General features: G+C 43.8%; 1 protein-coding gene and 1 long non-coding RNA gene across 47 annotated transcripts in view; one reads left to right on the forward strand and one right to left on the reverse strand.

Moving 5' to 3' along the window:
* The window catches only part of LOC134479354 (uncharacterized), a 157,276-nt gene extending 157,069 nt beyond the window's left edge, over positions 1-207 (reverse strand). The window contains exon 1 of the long non-coding RNA XR_015622976.1: positions 71-207. This is a non-coding gene — a long non-coding RNA (uncharacterized LOC134479354). The remainder of the gene's footprint in view (positions 1-70) is intronic.
* The window catches only part of Myt1l (myelin transcription factor 1-like), a 406,515-nt gene that overhangs the window by 325,179 nt on the left and 64,294 nt on the right, over positions 1-17,042 (forward strand). For all 46 annotated transcript variants that reach the window (XM_087552088.1, XM_087552095.1, XM_087552097.1 and 43 more), the window contains 5 exon segments: positions 1,482-1,696; positions 7,940-8,190; positions 10,211-10,447; positions 13,315-13,436; positions 14,247-14,315. In XM_087552088.1, the coding sequence (XP_087408214.1) occupies positions 1,482-1,696; positions 7,940-8,190; positions 10,211-10,447; positions 13,315-13,436; positions 14,247-14,315 (894 nt within the window).

The following is a 17,042-nucleotide window of genomic DNA, read 5'->3' on the forward strand; positions in this document are numbered from 1 at the left end:
TCTCTGGCCTCCCATAAACCCCTCACAGCGGTGGCCCGTCTGCCCACCTAACAGCTGCCATTTTACACACCGGAAGTCCAAGAAATGATTCTCAGTGAAGTGCGCGCGGGGTGTTTCGAGCTGAGGACAGGTTCTTGCTGATGGGCCGTGTCTCTGGCTGGCTGAGTACAGGCCGTGTTTCCGGCAGGAAAAGGCAGTGCTTCCTGCAGAAGTTCAGGTAGTACATCCGGCTAAGAAACAGACTGTATTTCAGCTAAGGGGAGGCAGTGTTTCCGGCTGAGGACAGGTAGTACATCCGGCCGAGGGACACACAGTATCTCCCGTGGAGGTACGGGCTGTGTTTCCTAGTTGGGTACAGCGCAGTGGTGTTTGAGGATGACGAACCGGCAGTATTTTCCAGTGAGGTACGGTCAGGATTTCCAACTTTGAGTCCACTGAGCAAGAAAAATTTCTTGTCATCAGTGATTGGCCTTTGTAAATAGACTGTGAGCCAGTGCTAACACATGGTTCACTATATTTGGGTTTTTGGTTTTTTATCTTTTCCCTTGCTATAACACCCATTTTTCTTGAGGCCTTTTTTTTTTCTGAAAAAAAAAAATCAGAAATAGAACGATCAACAATAACCCCTTCTGAAATTAAGGGCACTTTTACGTAGATTTACAGTTCAAAAATGGTGACAATATAAGGATACCTGCCTGCAAGTACTTTTAACAATATTTTACCTTAGAAGAAGTTTGAGTTGCGATTGAGATGCGCAAACACCTATGTGTATCTGTTATACAGAACAGAAATTGGTTAAAGCGTATAAGGGAACGTCTTTTGTTTCTTAAGTGATTTCCACTTATGAAATAAACACAGGACAGAACATCAGTAAAGGAATAAGAATCAAAACCTCCTCCTTTTAAATATTTTATCCCAAAGTCTAAGATAAAGGAGTACTAGATAAAGAGCATTAAAGGAACATGAATATTCGCTCATGGGTTTTCCTACAATTCTATTTTAATGCCCAACTAGATAAATTCTGGTCCAGTTTTGTCTCATTCTATGTCCCTGTGTGTCTATTTCTTCTTATTTTTAAGATCCCATGTCATTTGTGTGATTCCACTACTCTTTGTAAACCCCATGAATGCAATGCCTATATATCAGATTCTTCCTCAACTGCCAATGTTATATTTTACCACCATTCTTCCTGAAAGTGAGAGAAAAATGATAAAATACATCTTAAGTATTCTATTACTTCTTTTTATTTCCAGAATTGACTTTTAGCCAGATACTTTATTTGGGATATATAATTAAATCAGCCTGTCCTTTTTAACTTTTTTTTTTTGTGGGAAAACTAGGACTAAAGTCTAAAGTGATCCATGAAAAGTCCTAAATCCTTGATAGATGAGAGGAATCATATGTACTACGATAACCATGCATTGTGTTGCGTGGACAGCCATGAGAAAGCAAGCTTATGTTTGTTGTCTGTTCATTTTCAGGCCAATGTGCTTTGTCAAACAGCTTGAGATTCCTCAGTATGGCTACAGAAACAATGTTCCCACAACTACACCGCGCTCCAACCTGGCCAAGGAGCTTGAGAAATATTCCAAGACTTCGTTTGAGTACAACAGTTACGACAACCATACTTATGGCAAAAGAGCCATAGCTCCCAAGGTGCAAACCAGGGACATATCCCCCAAAGGATATGACGATGGTAGGAGGTGCACACTCTTATACATGAGAGACACGTTGCCATTGATGATGTTGTTGTTATGTGTATCCATGTCCTGCAGATCAGCCACTATTTGTGCTTACCCAGTGGGTGTCAGAGGCATAGCGCACATGGCAGAGTCCTGTGCTGCATGCCCCAGGCCCAGGAGGGGAAGATGGAGATACCTGTGGCAGGAGGGGCACTGTTTCTGCAATGACTCCAAGGCATTGGCCTCTGGATGCTTATAGGATATAGTAAACAAGAGCCTGGGCTTTCTGTCTTTTCGGGTGGCTGAGCTGGTACCCTTATCTAATGAACCTTTTAAAAGACAAATACCCAAGACAGGTTTCACTGGAAGGAACAGGTTGAACTATTTTGAGGAGTTCCACATTGGTAATGTTCTTTAAGGGTGCATATTAGAAACCTTTGGGAGCCTTGTTCAAGGTCTATACACAGGCTGCACCCTCGACCAGTTAAGGTAGATCCCTGGAGAGCCTCTGCATATTAGTGTGTGTTAAAAGCAACCCAGCCAGACCTTTGAGCAAACCAAGCCTGAATTCCTTCTCTATCTGGATATCAGGAAGGCCAACTTCAATGTGGTACATTTGACCCTGAGCCTTGGGATCCCTGCCTTCTTAGAACTGATGGTGCAAATAACTTACAAGTTATTTGATAATGTCAGATTCTCATTTGATACTTTCCTGTAAATGGAAGAAGAGGGGATTTTAAAGTGTTAGGGACCCTCTCTGAAAAAGATTCTTAAAGTCACACACACATGGAAAGTATTTAAAAGAAAGGTCTAGGGATTCAAAAACATTGTAACAATTGAGCATAAGCTGCTGTATATCTTTCTAAGCTGTGTTTTTCTTATAGAGATAATAAGTAACTTGTGAATGAAATTTGATATTTTGTTGACATGTCACATATTATTCGTCTGTGTGTATCATCAGCTCTTTAATATTCAGACAAAGAGATACACATAGAACGAAAGTAAGTCTAAGGTATCATGGAACTAAATATCTTGGGTTTCTGTTTGGTAATAATTGCCTGCTAGTTTCTAGTCTCAAAATTTGTTCACTCAGTTGCAAATGAAGGATCAAAAGGAAATTACCTTCACACAGGTGTAAACTTAGTTGATAGACTTTACAATCCATTGACAGGGCACGGTGATTCAGTTAATCTCTTCATTAGGTGTTCTTTTTCACATTCTTATTCCAAGGCTATAGTCCAGGACACTGTGTTCCGTCAAGCAACTTGATGAGGCTTTCTCTTTTTGCCTTACTGACTTTATCCTGCGCACATATGGTGCGTCTTAGACATGTCTTAGAGCCACATACCTTTTCCTGGACTGTGAGTGGATCTGTTTGGGCTACCTCAGCTTTGCCTTTTCTGAGCTACAGGGTCCCGGACCAAAGAATCTTTTAGTATACTCACTTCCTTGAGAGTAGAGGAGGACTGAGAATTCCTGCTCAAGGCTACTGTGATGATCACTGGTGATAAGGTGATTTGTGAGTGTTCTTTTCCCACCATAAAGGCAGGAGTAAGCATATTTACTGGTACTGATACTCTCAAGCCCAGACAGATAATTAAAAAACTTGGATTGAGAACTTGGCCTAAGTCATGCTTTCCATTGCTGCACCAGAAAAGACAAGTCTATTGAGCATACTCAATTAAACTTAAGTGTTAGATTCTCAGGAAAAAAAGAAGGAATAGTAGTCTTCCACTGCAACTTTCTAGGGAAGTAAATCAAAGCTCTCCTTCTCTCCTGTTGTCTCTGCTAGCAGACAATTACTTCTTTAAAAAGACCTATCCTGGACAAAAGTGCTGAGGCATAAGGAGACCCCACCTAGGGAAGGCACCCCTGCACCTGGGTACCAAAAGGTAGATTCCAATGTAATTGACTATGGCAGCACCCCCCTCCCCTGTTTGCCCCAGACTCCTTTCAGGTACAAAAAGTATGTACCTCTGCTCGTAGAGAAATAAGAGAATCTGGACTGACATAGAATTTATAGTTCTTAAGGACTGGGAACACTAACTAGAAGTACAGAGTGATATAGCTAAGGCATAGGCCTGGATATCAGCTCTTCGATTACCAAGCTTCCCATTCAGCCTTCTATCAGTTATTTGCTTCTCCCAGACACCTCACCAGTGGTTATCTTCTGTCAGTCTTTAGGGTACTTGGTCTATCCTTCTTTGCAGAAGGGTTCAGAGGTGAGAAGAAACATACACGTGTGTATCATGCACTCATGCATAGGGAAGCACGGTTCATTCTGTCTACAGGACTGGATGAGTCCCTCCAAATGGCAAATTGCACACTTGGTTCCAGAGTTGGAGTTCAGGGATGCCCACGGATTTCTGAATGCTAGGTGGTCTAGGGAGGCCAGAAAGAAAGGTAAAGTTCAGCTGTAGGGACTGAGAGAACAGCTTGCTCTCTGTCACAGTGAATTTGGACACCTCACATAGGATGAGATGGGAAGGGAGGAAAAGGGACAGCTCAGTCCATGAGTGTGAAGTTATCATTTCCCTCCCCGATGTCATGGGCAACTGAGAATGGCTCTTGTGTCTTTAAATGTTAACCAGAAAATCAAAGGAAGGGTGTCACATGGCATGGAAAGTATATGAAATTTTAAATTCCTTTGCTGTGGTTATTAGCGCTGTGGTCACTTTCCAACTCACTTGTGGTCTAGGCTGGTGTCTAGGTCAATAGCACAGCCCAGGACTTAAAATGATGCCTATTTAGACCTGCTAGCCTCAAATGCATGCCACCAGGACATTTTTAGGACAAATTGCTAGCCTTGGGGGTTGCATCTCTGGACACAGCTCACCACTTAGGTTTGCAGTTGCCTTCCGTCCCATTGCAGCAGCTACCCGTGTGCTTTGCAAACACACTACCTGCCCTCAGTGCAGCTCTTTGTCCCAGCACTGATCTGTGCACCCATGAGTACACCAGTATGTTATCTCTCAGTGGACAAAGTGTCATGTCCTCAGAGTCTCCAGAACTTGTCATGGAGGGTGGGCCAGGAAGGCAGTGGCCATGCAGAAGGGATTCTGACAGAAGTGGTAATCAGGCCCTCTGACGGCCTGGTACCCCAACATATACAGACAAACTCTGTTTTCCATAGAGGATTCTGAATCCCATTTCTGCCTGCTTATACTACACAACAAGGAAGTTAAGGGCTAAGAGAGTTAGCCTCTCTTCTGAAAGCACCCACCTTGGTGAAGAGTGTCCCCTATATTCCTATCTGTTTGGTTCTCATGGAAACGGCTGATTGTATGGTCACGTGTCTATTCCCTGAAGGAAACTGAAGAATGAAAAAGAAACTGACATACTCAAAGGAATGTGAGAATTTCTACAAGTAGAAGGAGGTTCTAGCTGCAGGTTTCGAGTTGGTGTTATCGCTGGGTTTTCAGTCTTCGAAGGCAGCCATGTTTAGCCTTAAGGATCTGTGATGATGCTCTATCTTCTTCAGCTAGGGACAGAATGCAGTCTGAAGGTGGCAGTCAATGTGGCTGCCTGGCTATCAAGCACTGGTGGCCTCTGGGAGAGAAGCCTTCACATTCTCTTCCCATCATCTGCTGATACCTAGGATACATACTTTGATCTGAAATAGACCTTTTTGCTAAGGAAAAAGAAAGTGTAATATGCCATATTATTCTGATCAGACATTGGGAAGACAGTAGCAGGGCATCCCAGGCAGTCGCCCTGCCCTCACTGTGCGGTACTTTTGGCCTCAGCACCATGAATGAACCATGCTATGGTGGCCTTTGTGACTCAGACACACAGTTCTGTGACTATCAGGGAGTGTTAGCTGGGTGGAAAATATCATTTACTCAAACTAATTGATGTACAGACGGTGTTAATTCTATTTCACATAGAACAAAAATTACCGAGTAGACTCAGTAAAAGGAGGAATATAGATCTGAATATACCCTAGCTGTGTGAATGATGGAAATGGACAGGTGCAGGTAGAAGTTCCTGACAATTCAGTCACCTGCTAACCTTCTGCACTGACCACTTGTCAGAATGCGGGCATCATCTGCATGACTTAAACCACTGGAAAAGTGCATGCTGCACCATATTTACACTTGCAACTTTGAGATAATGGAAAGTGAGGAAAGTAACATAAGAGGAATGCAATCATTTAAAGATCTATTTTAGTACCTTGTTGCCACAGATGTAGTGTTTTGAGCAGATGAAATGCTGGGGCAGAACAAGACACATTGTTCCTGGGCCGAAGTTCAGGCTTCTCTGTGTCTGCTGCCTGCCCTGAGCAGCCCCAGTGCGTACATCTGTGAGGTGGGCATACGGCAGCATCCACAGGGAGGCATGAAGCTATAGATCTGGCGGACTTGGCCTGAGAAGCAATTGTTGTGAGACAGGATGCTGCAGGACGTAGTTAAAATCCCAGAGACACCCGCCAGCTCTCCCCTAACTCTGTGCCCACATTCCTAAACAGGGACACTCCACAGCACTGAGTGGGAACATCCTCCTCCTGCTCTTTTACAGCTCTATATAGTGAGACTCTGTCTCAAAAAAAAAGTGATTATTTTCCTGGACCACTAGCTAGCAACCCCCATTTAAAAAGAAAAGAAAAGGAAACCTTGTTAAAATGAGGAGGTACTTGCCGGTGAGACCAGCATTCAACTTGGTAGGCAGATGCAGAAGGCTCTTCAATTCTAGACCAGTCTGTGCTCTATGGTGAGCTTTATCTCAAAGACAACTCCGTATGTGGTATTCAGTTTCTCTGCCAATCTCATGCTTTTATTTTTTTATTAAAAAAAATGTAATGATGCAGAATCATTAACTTGAGACCCTGGACTGTCCTCAGTCACTCAGGGGCTCACACATGCAGTTCTATAATCGTGCTAATGGAGTTTACAAAGGAGAGAGAAGAGAGCTAGCAGGTGGCCATTGACCCCTCATCCTACCCCATACAGGAGTTGCCCCTGTGCTGCTCAGGTTGATTGATTACCTCACACTGCAGAATTAACAGTGTGTCCAAGTGGCTGCTTATCCTTCATGAGCTGTGTTGAAACTGCCTATGGGTCCTTAGGAGATAGCTGGATGAGACAGTAGCTTGTTCAATTTGTTTCCTAGTGTTGTAGCTGAAATTAGAATGGAGTGATCACTCTTGCCCTAGGATCAGGTAATTATGGCCTTATTTGAAGCAACCTGAGTTTTACTAAAATGTTTTTCCAATACCATACCTCCTGTAAGTCCTACCCAGGCAATATTTAATCCAAACTCACATTACATCACTCTTTCATGTTTGGAGATAATTTAATAGTATGGATTACAAAGCCTGTATTAGTCATGTGAGAAGGTTTATGGTTCATATTGTGTATTTCTTCCTCTTTGGAGGACAGCTGCCAAGATCACGCTCTATGTACAGAGTGGTTAAAGACCCTCAGGTCATAAGCCAGGACAGCAGTGGCTAGCCATAATGCCCTCCCCTCAGTGTCTCTCTGTTCCCTTAACAGTTCCCTTTAAGTAATTCCTCCCTCTGAGGGGGCTGGGCAGGGCGGCTCTATGTGGAATATCTGGTCGTGGTAAAAATAAATATTCTGTTAGTGTAAAGGATCCATCCTAATAAATCAACCATGAAGGAGAGGCAGTGAAGCAGCTCTGAAATTAACCCTTACTCCCAAATGCCTGCTGGTTGTATATGAGGGAGCTGGCATGAATGAATGCTAATCAAGGTATCTGCAAGGAAAGACACCCTGCAGGCAAATGAAGAGCTGACCCAGGTGCCCTCTGGTGTCCAGCGTTCACTAGGGATAGGTCTCTGTCCTCGGGTACAAGCCAAGCTCATTCTTCCTCCCAACTCCAGAATCTGGTGTTTGACTCATAATAACTAGTATGCATGCCCTGCCAGAAACTTACTTTACAAAACCAGTGGTCCTCATAGCCCCAGTGTTGGTTCTTGGGGATTCTGAGAATCTGGGTCAATGACACAGGAGATACTGAACCCCAGTTGGTATCCACAGCCACATGTGGCTAAAAAGAATGGTCAACCTCTTGATGTCACAGTAGCCAAGTCTCGTCCTACCCAAGTATGTAGATGCTACAGCACACATGAGTAGCCCAATTATCTGTTCATTCAGACATGCACAATGTAGAAGGGGAAAGAATCTGGGCTCTTCGTGAATAACCCCCATTTCTGTGTGTATAAAGTGGGTCAGGACCAATTGTGTATCCAGCATCCTGGGTGCAGGGCCTAACCACACTGTCCTCTGTCTTTGCAGCCAAGCGGTACTGCAAGAATGCCAGCCCCAGCAGCAGCACCACCAGCAGCTATGCACCCAGCAGCAGCAGCAACCTCAGCTGTGGTGGTGGCAGCAGTGCCAGTAGCACGTGTAGCAAGAGCAGCTTTGACTACACACATGACATGGAGGCCGCACACATGGCAGCCACAGCCATTCTCAACCTGTCCACACGTTGCCGGGAAATGCCACAGAACCTGTCCACCAAGCCACAGGACCTGTGCACTGCCCGGGTATGCCCAGGGCCCCAGCCATGACCCCTGAAAGCTGACTTTTAGTTTGTTCCCTGCCAGCCCTACAGCCCTATGCCTCAGAACAATAGGCAGCAACCTTGATCCCCTCCAACCCTATGTTGAGTCTGGGACATTAGCACAGCCATCACCTATGACCTTTAAAATGGTGTCTCAGTTGAATAGTATACAAAACCAAAAAGAGGTACAACTTGACATTTAAACAAGACAGCTTGGTGGCAGCATTGTTAGATAAATGGGAGGCTACTCCTTCACCACATGCCTAGTAGGTCACACAGTTCAGGGAAACAAAAAGTGACATCTGATTACACTCTTGATATTCCGTGGTCTCAGCCAAAACTATTAGCTGAGAGGCACCCTTGGTGCTACAGGAGACCCCAACATTCAGGGAAGGTGTCTATTGTTTACTTTTTTCATGTTAAAAGAAATCGTAGTTATCATAAAAATTACTTTTTATTATTTTTATTTTGAGACTATAATACATCTAGACCCATTCCCTCTTTTAAGCTATTACTTGTATGCTTGTATGTATGAATGTGGAGAGAAGCAGGTAGTCCATGGTTCATGTATGGAGGTCAGAGGATAACCAACAGAGGTTCTGTCCTTCCACTATATGGGCACTCTGCCCACTGCAGCACTCCTAGCACCCAGAGTGGAAGAGGAAGCCTTTAGGATGGGCAGGGAAGAGAATGAGTTGGCGCTCCAGGCCTGTAGGCAGGAAGCAGTGTAGTAGGAAGTGCAGCCTGTGTGCTGACCACCTGCCCTCTGTTCTGGGTGCTGGCAGTAGTTATCATAAGTCATTGTGATTTATGTGACTGGAGAAAGGCCAGTCACGTTATGCTTCCGTTCCTTTGATGGATTTACTCCACAGTGGTGGGATGGTATCAGGGACATGCATTCTTCATGGACATCTGGGCTACCGAAGGCTAGTGCAGGAGCCTTACCTCTGTGAGAATAAAGATAGAAATCTCCACCGGGGTTGTTTGGGTTTTTTTTTTTTTTTAGAGTAATACTAAGATTAGGATAATGGTTCCAATATGATGTAGTCTAAATTAGTATCAAAGCTTGGAATCTGGGCTGCTTTGACAGAATTCTGTCACAACAGCACTGGAAAATATAAGAAGAGTGCAGCTCCAAGGAAGGACCCTCTACCTTCCTAACCCAAGGGGCAGGTGGATAGACATCGGAGGCCATAGGTCACTCAAGTTAGAGGTCACATTTTTCCTTGAGAATGTGAACTCTGCTGAGAAAATGGAGGTTTATTTTGACATTGATTATTCACTGCCACCTAAAGGCCTTCACCCCTCTGCCAACAAAGAAGGCTGACAAACTTGGCCTATTTCATGGCACGTGTGTGTGCGCGTGCATGCTTGCGTGCGTGCATGTGTAACGTCTTGCTTTTGTTTTTCACCCATTTGACCCAGTAGCAGATCTGGAGATGTCCAGATCCGCCCAGTGCAGAATTTCCATAACAGGGCCTTGGGAACTGTGCTGCATACCACCTTGGCCCTGGCTTTCATGTCAGAAGGAAAATTCTAGCACCTTCTCTAGCCTTTCTTCAACATTCAAGTCCTTTCCTTTTCCCCCATTCTGGGATTACTGTCATCAACGGAATGCCAGGAAACAAGTTAAGCTGCCATGTGATGGAAAGACAGAGGTGGACATGTGGACAATGCATGGATGGGGAAAAGGACAAATGAGTACATGGATGAAGTGATGATGGAGAGAGGCAGGGAGATAGGGTAAGAGGATAGATGGGTGACAATGGATGGATACAGAGAAAAATGATAGGTGAATGGGTGGGTAAATCTTCTAAGCAGTTTCTCAGGTAGGCCTGTGGTAGCGGGCATGCCTGTACATCGTGATAGTTCTCCTGGGAGTTAGTGAGGGGACAACAGGGGATGATAAACTCGGTCTTAGCTAATGGCCATCCCTAGTCAGGGAAGACAGAAAGGATGGGAGGCAGTCAGGCCGTCTAAGTTAGACATCTTTCTTTCAACAGAACCCAGACATGGAGGTGGATGAGAATGGCACCCTGGACCTGAGCATGAACAAGCAGAGGCCTCGAGACAGCTGCTGCCCAGTCCTGACACCCCTGGAGCCCATGTCCCCCCAGCAGCAGGCAGTGATGAGCAGCCGATGCTTCCAACTGAGCGAGGGGGATTGTTGGGACTTACCCGTAGACTACACCAAAATGAAGCCTCGGAGGGTAGATGAGGAGGACCCCAAAGAGATTACCGTAAGTCATCGTACCATCACATTACCTTCTCTTTGCCCCTACCTGTATTGTCTATGAGCCCAAGAAGGGGCCATGGGGAAGAAGAGTCATTTGCACTCTTGAAGAGAAAATACCGGGCTGGGGAGATGGCTTAGCCATTGAAGGATAGGCTCACAACCAAACATGTAAGAGAAAATACATTTTCTCTCTAAATCTGACTTTTTTTTTTTTTGGTTCTTTTTTTCGGAGCTGGGGACCGAACCCAGGGCCTTGCGCTTCCTAGGCAAGCGCTCTACCACTGAGCTAAATCCCCAACCCCTCTAAATCTGACTTTTAGCTGACTTTTAGTCCCTTTTAGGGACTCAGAGAACATTTTGGGTTGATTCAGGGGTGATATATAACTGACATTGGTCTGAGAGAAACAGATGATGGGCTATTTCAAATTTTATTTTCTAATAAATATGCATCATTACAAATGGTTCCTCCAGTATAGTATAGAAGAGATCATATTATCTTATTTTCAAATGAAACAGCACTGCATTTTCATGGTTCAGTATAGGCAGGAGGATTGGTGGCACATGCCAGTAACCCCATCACCCAAGCACTATAAGCAGGAACACTATAAGAGTTCTAGGCCAGGGACTGGAGAGATGGCTCAGCGGTTAAGAGCACCGACTGCTCTTCCAGGGGTCCTGAGTTCAATTCCCAGCAACCACATGGTGGCTCACAACCATCTGTAATGGGATCCGATGCCCTCTTTTGGTGTGTCTGAAAATAGCGACAGTGTACCTGTGTACATAAAATAAATAAATCTTAAAAAAAAAAAACTTCTAGGCCAACTTGTAGTGAGACCCAATTGCATTAAAAATAAAATAAGTACTTATTAAATGTGTGCTACAAATAAGCTCAAGTGTTTAACTCTACTTCTTGTTTAATGTATCTTAGTAGTCATCTGATTCCTTGTTTATGGCAATAATCTTAAATGCCTATGTTAAAGTGTATTTTTTAGTTTGGATTTTCAAATTAATTTACTATTATAATATGATGCCACTATTATTATAAAAGACTAAAAGAGGTTTTCTTTTTTTTTTTTTTCTTTTTTTTTCGGAGCTGGGGACCGAACCCAGGGCCTTGCGCTTGCTAGGCAAGCGCTCTACCACTGAGCTAATCCCCAACCAAAAGAGGTTTTCTTTTTTGATGTGCTTGTGCTTATGGGTATTAGTGTATGGGTGTACCCAAATGGAAAATTCAGAGAAGGCAGTCAGCTGTCTTCCTGTGGCACTCTCTGCCTAATGTCTTTGGAGGACAGGGTCTCTCATTGAACAGGGACTTACTTGCCAGTGGACTCCTATGATTCTTTCTCCTTTCCCAATACTGAAGCTAACAGTACCCATGCCATACCCAACTTTTTACATAGGTGTTGGGGATTCAGACTTGGGTCCATGTGTTTGAAGGGCAAGTATTCTTACCCATTTAGCCATCTCCCCAGCCCCAAGAATTTATTTTCTTTACTGGAGACCTTTTTTGGTGCTCAAATCTAAAAGTTCTCAAGTCTTTATCCATTGTAAAAAAAAAAAAGAGGAAGAAGAAGAACAAGAAGAAAAATCTGAGTAGAGTTTGGAGCCTGCTTATCAGGCCAACAGTGCCTTACGTGGGAAAGGACCTGATGAGAGGTCTGACACTGAGCTTTTTTGGGTTTTTGTGCTGTATAGTCCTGGCTGACCTCAAAGTCATGGTGATCCCTGCCTTACTTTTCCTGCCCCCAGTGCTAGAGATAGGGGTGTGTGTTGCCTCACTCAGCTAAGGCGCACTGCCTTGGTTCCCTTTCAATTGCTGTCATAAAACACAACCAAAGCATCTTACAATCGGAAGGGTTTAATTGGGTGGACAGTTTCAGAGCATTAGAATCCATGATGGCAGAGAAGGCATGGCAGTGTGGGCAGCTAAGAGCTCACATCTCAAACCCCAAAGCCCACCTCCACTGGAACACCTTATACAACAACAAGGCCACACTAATCCTTTCCAAAAAGTTCTATGAACTGGTGCCCACATATCTAAACATGCGATCCTATGGGGGCCATTCTGACTTAAACCACTACAGGCTCTCATCCTCAACCTTCAAACTGAATTAAATATTTAGGCATTATACAAATGGAATCAAATTTGAGTGTCAAGCTAAAGAGTTCTTTGTCCCACAGTTAAACCATGACCATTAAGAAAGAAGTAATCGTATCTGAATTTATTTTAATTAAAATTAAGCCTCCCTCCAGTAACAAAAGCCTTCTCATAATAGACTATTCAGAAGCAAACGTGCCTTTTAGCTTGTAGAATGGACTCAGGAAATCTATGTATAGTGAGCATTGTCCCCTCTGGGAAAAGTCTAGGTTACTTATATATGGATTCACCAAAAATAGGTACTTTACTTTAAAAATAATTTAAATTACAACATTAATGTAGTCAGTCTTCCATTGCCTCGATGTAGAAAAGTGCATGTAGGTAAAACACTAACTATTGACTGGCCAAAAATCCACTCTAAAATCTTCTCAGGCCAAGTCCTGTTTAAGAAAGGTGTCTCTTGTTAATAGTCAAACACATGCTTACTGCCCAGGAAAGTGCTAGACTCCAGATGCCAAATAAAATAAAATAAAAGGCCAGGTGAGTTTTCTCAGGTTTCAGGAAGATCCACTGGTCCTGAGCAAGATCCCTGTAGTTTGAACAGGCCTTGGGCAGATTGCCTTGTGTTTTCTGAATGGCCTCATCACAATAAAGGTACAGTGGGGTTTTAAATATGAGATGCAAAAGAGAAGACAGGGCACCCCTGCAGCCGGGACCTTCAGCTGGCGAGTTTGGCTGCTGCATATGGTTCTGAAGCTGTGTTCTTTCTACAGCCAGAAGACTTGGACCCATTCCAGGAGGCTCTGGAAGAAAGAAGATATCCAGGGGAGGTGACCATCCCAAGCCCCAAACCCAAGTACCCTCAATGCAAGGAAAGCAAAAAGGACTTAATAACGTAAGCACAGCATAAGGCGACATGCTGGTTCTTCATAACTCTCCGTTCTCTGGCTTACCTTTAAAGAACAGGCCTGTATATGCCTTGCCTTTTGAGCATGCACGTTTGCCGTCTACGAATTTCTCCAGCTGCAGTTGAGCAGAGCCAAAGGCTGCCTTGCACCTGCTTGTTCTCAGTGATGCTCTACTGTGTGGAGGTGCATTTAACTCTATGCATTTTGCAGCTTTCTCCAGGGTGCTTAGCTCCCCTTGCAGACATTGCAGCTAAACTGGAAACAATGAAACTTTTAAAAAGTTTAAAAAAAAATACTTACTATTCTGGCTGTCTTTGTTTTTGTTTGGTGGCAGATGTCCAACTCCAGGGTGTGATGGGAGTGGTCATGTGACTGGTAATTACGCCTCACACAGAAGGTGTGACTTCATTTTTCTCATGGTGGATTCTGTCTTTTCAATTTATTGTTTTCAGCTTACCTCAACAATGCTGTCAAAGTACAAATGTTGAATTCTGTGTCAACCCTCTGAGTGCTGTATGCTGCCCTTCAGTAGCATGCTAATTCACATGTTACACAAGGCTACCTAAACTCACAAAAAATTCTTCTCAAAAATTTAAACCAATTCTTTAAAATATTAACAGAAATGCTTTCTTAAACATATCCTTGATAGCATTCGGAGTTAATAATACAAACCTTCAGTATACAGCACTTGGCCCATTGCTCTTCTGCATTGAACTTTTAATTTCAACTTTATGTTGTGTCATTTGAGTGCTGCCACTGCTTAGGGGTTCACTCACTGTATCTCCCCTGTCTTACAGTCTGTCTGGCTGCCCCCTGGCGGACAAAAGCATTCGAAGTATGCTGGCCACCAGTTCCCAAGAGCTCAAGTAAGCATTCATGTCGCCAGTTCTCTTAAGAGTCTCTTTGCTGTTAGCTCACAGAAAACAGTGTCCTGTTTGAAAGTGGATTGTCTGGAAAGGGGTCTCCAGTGACATCTGTGCCTGGTGGAGTTGGATGCTCTCGAGTTCTTTCATACCACATCCTTTTTATCTGGAATTTTTTGTCTTCAGATATGCATGTACTCCCAAGGAAAAATGTTTCAGTGTTGCTTAAACATTCAAAAAATTATTGTCTAACATTTTAAAAAATGAACATCAGATATAAAAATCTACCTGGTAACAGTGAGTCCTTAAACTTGCATTCTTCATTCTGTATACTGCCTAGACCAGTGACAGTTCAGCTCAGGAAACTGTGTGGTGTTGGCACAGAAACACACACACACACACACACACACACACACACACACACACACAGAGCAATAGCTCCCTCTGCTCTCTGTTGTAACTTTTAAACATAAATCTGACACAAGTATAAGCCCAGTCCAGCACCAGCAGATGGAGGCTGTTTTCCTTTTAATCCAGTGTACAACACTCATTGCCAAGCAAGCTATAGAAGGAACCAGCAAAATTATGAAAAGAATATTAAAGCCTTACCCACTCCAGTCAGTGTGGACTTTGAGGTGTCTGGGAGGACAAAAGGCCAAGCTTGACAGCACAGTGTGATGACAGCAATTGCCCTTCAAATGATGACCCTTGCTTCCCTGACATTCCCTACCATTCTGTCTTATGCATGGCTAGGAAGATACTGCCCTACCCCACCATCCTGTCCCCCCCCAGCCCCATGACCGTAGTCTAGGGGTGACCTGAGCATAGTCTTCTGTTTGACGCCCATGTCATTTTTTTCAGGCTCCCTGTCCAGGGCCCTAGTGCCATAGACCACCTGCTCATGTTCAGTGACTTCCTGAACTAGCCCTCCTGTCGCACGCAGGACTCTTGCCTTGCCGTTGACTTCTGAACTAGCCTTCCTGCCAGTTGCAGGACTCTTGCCTTGCCGTTGTCTTCACAAACTGTGAGCAGCTCGAGGGCTTCCTCATGCCTTGCAGTCTAGCAGCATTTAAATCAGTGCCTGGTGGACAAATAGCTTTAGCAGCTCAAAGCAGCAGCCCTAGGAGCAACAGTCCAGCACATTTTCCTCAGGCGTCTCTTTGCTCTGCCTTCAACCCACATTTCCCTCATGGTCAAAATGTAACCAACTGCACTTGGATCTTGGCCAGCACATCAGAATGGGGCAGCCTTCCTTTGAATCTCTTGAGGAATTCTTTGCAAAAGCCTGGTGTTGCAGCAGGCCACCTGTAAACAAGAAACTAGCTTTTGTGTGACTTTCACATTGCTTCTGACTGCTTAAGTGTTTTGAGACCTGGGACCAGAACATTTTTCTGATGGAGTAGTTCACATTGACTTACATCTTTTAGTGTTGGGCTTAATGTTTTCAGACATCTATCATTTCAGGCAGACCTGCCGTTTCTCCAAGCCACAGTTCTCCTTGTCTCATTTCATCTTGGGAGATGGCTGGTCTTCTCTTCAGCATCCTCCGAGGAAAGTGTTGCCCTCGCATCCTCCAGACAGCATAGTCTTGGCCAGTGCCCTCCTCTTTTGCTTCCTGCCAGAAGGTTGTACCATCCAGAAAACAGACAGTTTTGCCTGGATTGGGCTCATCTAAGTTATACACATTTTCTGTTTGTCTTTGCAAATAAGTCCTTTTTGCTTGCCCCCTGCTGGGAAATCTTTGCTTAATTCCTGCTGGGAAATCTAAACTTGACTAATTTCCTAAAATGATGTGATTCTGTTAGTGGGACTTCAAAACTAAAGATTTGATATCTTCTTTAAAAAGACTAAAACTTAAGCAGCCATTTTTTTACTTGAAAATATGTCCTCTACACACAAAATAAATAAACAAATAAATAAATACACCATCATGATATGATAGCCTTTTCTCTCAGCTTTTCACTGATGGCTCTCAGTCTATCACTTCCCTGTAGAAATCACGGAGGTTTGCTGTGAGCATTCCCAAACAGAGCAGCACAAACCATCCTTGAGAGATACATAAGCTGAGAATTCCTCATGGTGTGCCTACTGTGTTGTATTGACGCTTTCGTCAGTTGTACAGTAGCATCTCACCTGAATGAGAAACTGAGTCAAGTCCCAGGTCATTCATACAACATTCTCTATGGCCAAAACTATGTTAAGAAGTGGGTCCCAATGACCTCAGCAACCAAGTGAAATTTCTTAGAAATTCGCCTCTTATTGTTTGCAATACTGAATTTTTATAGGTGAGCATTAGAAGAAGGTTCTTAGCCATGGACAAAATGAAAGTTGACCAAAAACTGACCAAAACTCTTAGACTGAATAGGTAACACTTTGCTCAGTCATCTAGTCCAACCACTGTGGGATACTTTTAAGAAGAAATCAATAATTTGTGCCTAATTATGTACAATGTATAAACTAAAAATGCATTAAAATGTTCCATGAATCTTACCAGCACTGTGAAGTGGCTCCTGGGCCCCTTGTTTCTATTGTGCATATCACACATCCTGGGGGGAGGGAGACCTGAGGGCCAGAGGATGGAGCACCGTTCATCTGAGTACATCCCTACCCACCCTTGCTGTGAAACTGAGGCCACAAGAGACACAGGACTGAATGGTGAGAAGTAAGGTGACCTTTGGGGAGAAGCTCTCCTAATGAGAAATCTAGTTCTAAGGGGACATTTCTCCTCTT

The sequence above is a fragment of the Rattus norvegicus genome, chromosome 6 (assembly GCF_021556685.1).
Source record: "Rattus norvegicus strain SHRSP/BbbUtx chromosome 6, alternate assembly SHRSP_T2T, whole genome shotgun sequence".
Taxonomy (NCBI): domain Eukaryota; kingdom Metazoa; phylum Chordata; class Mammalia; order Rodentia; family Muridae; genus Rattus; species Rattus norvegicus.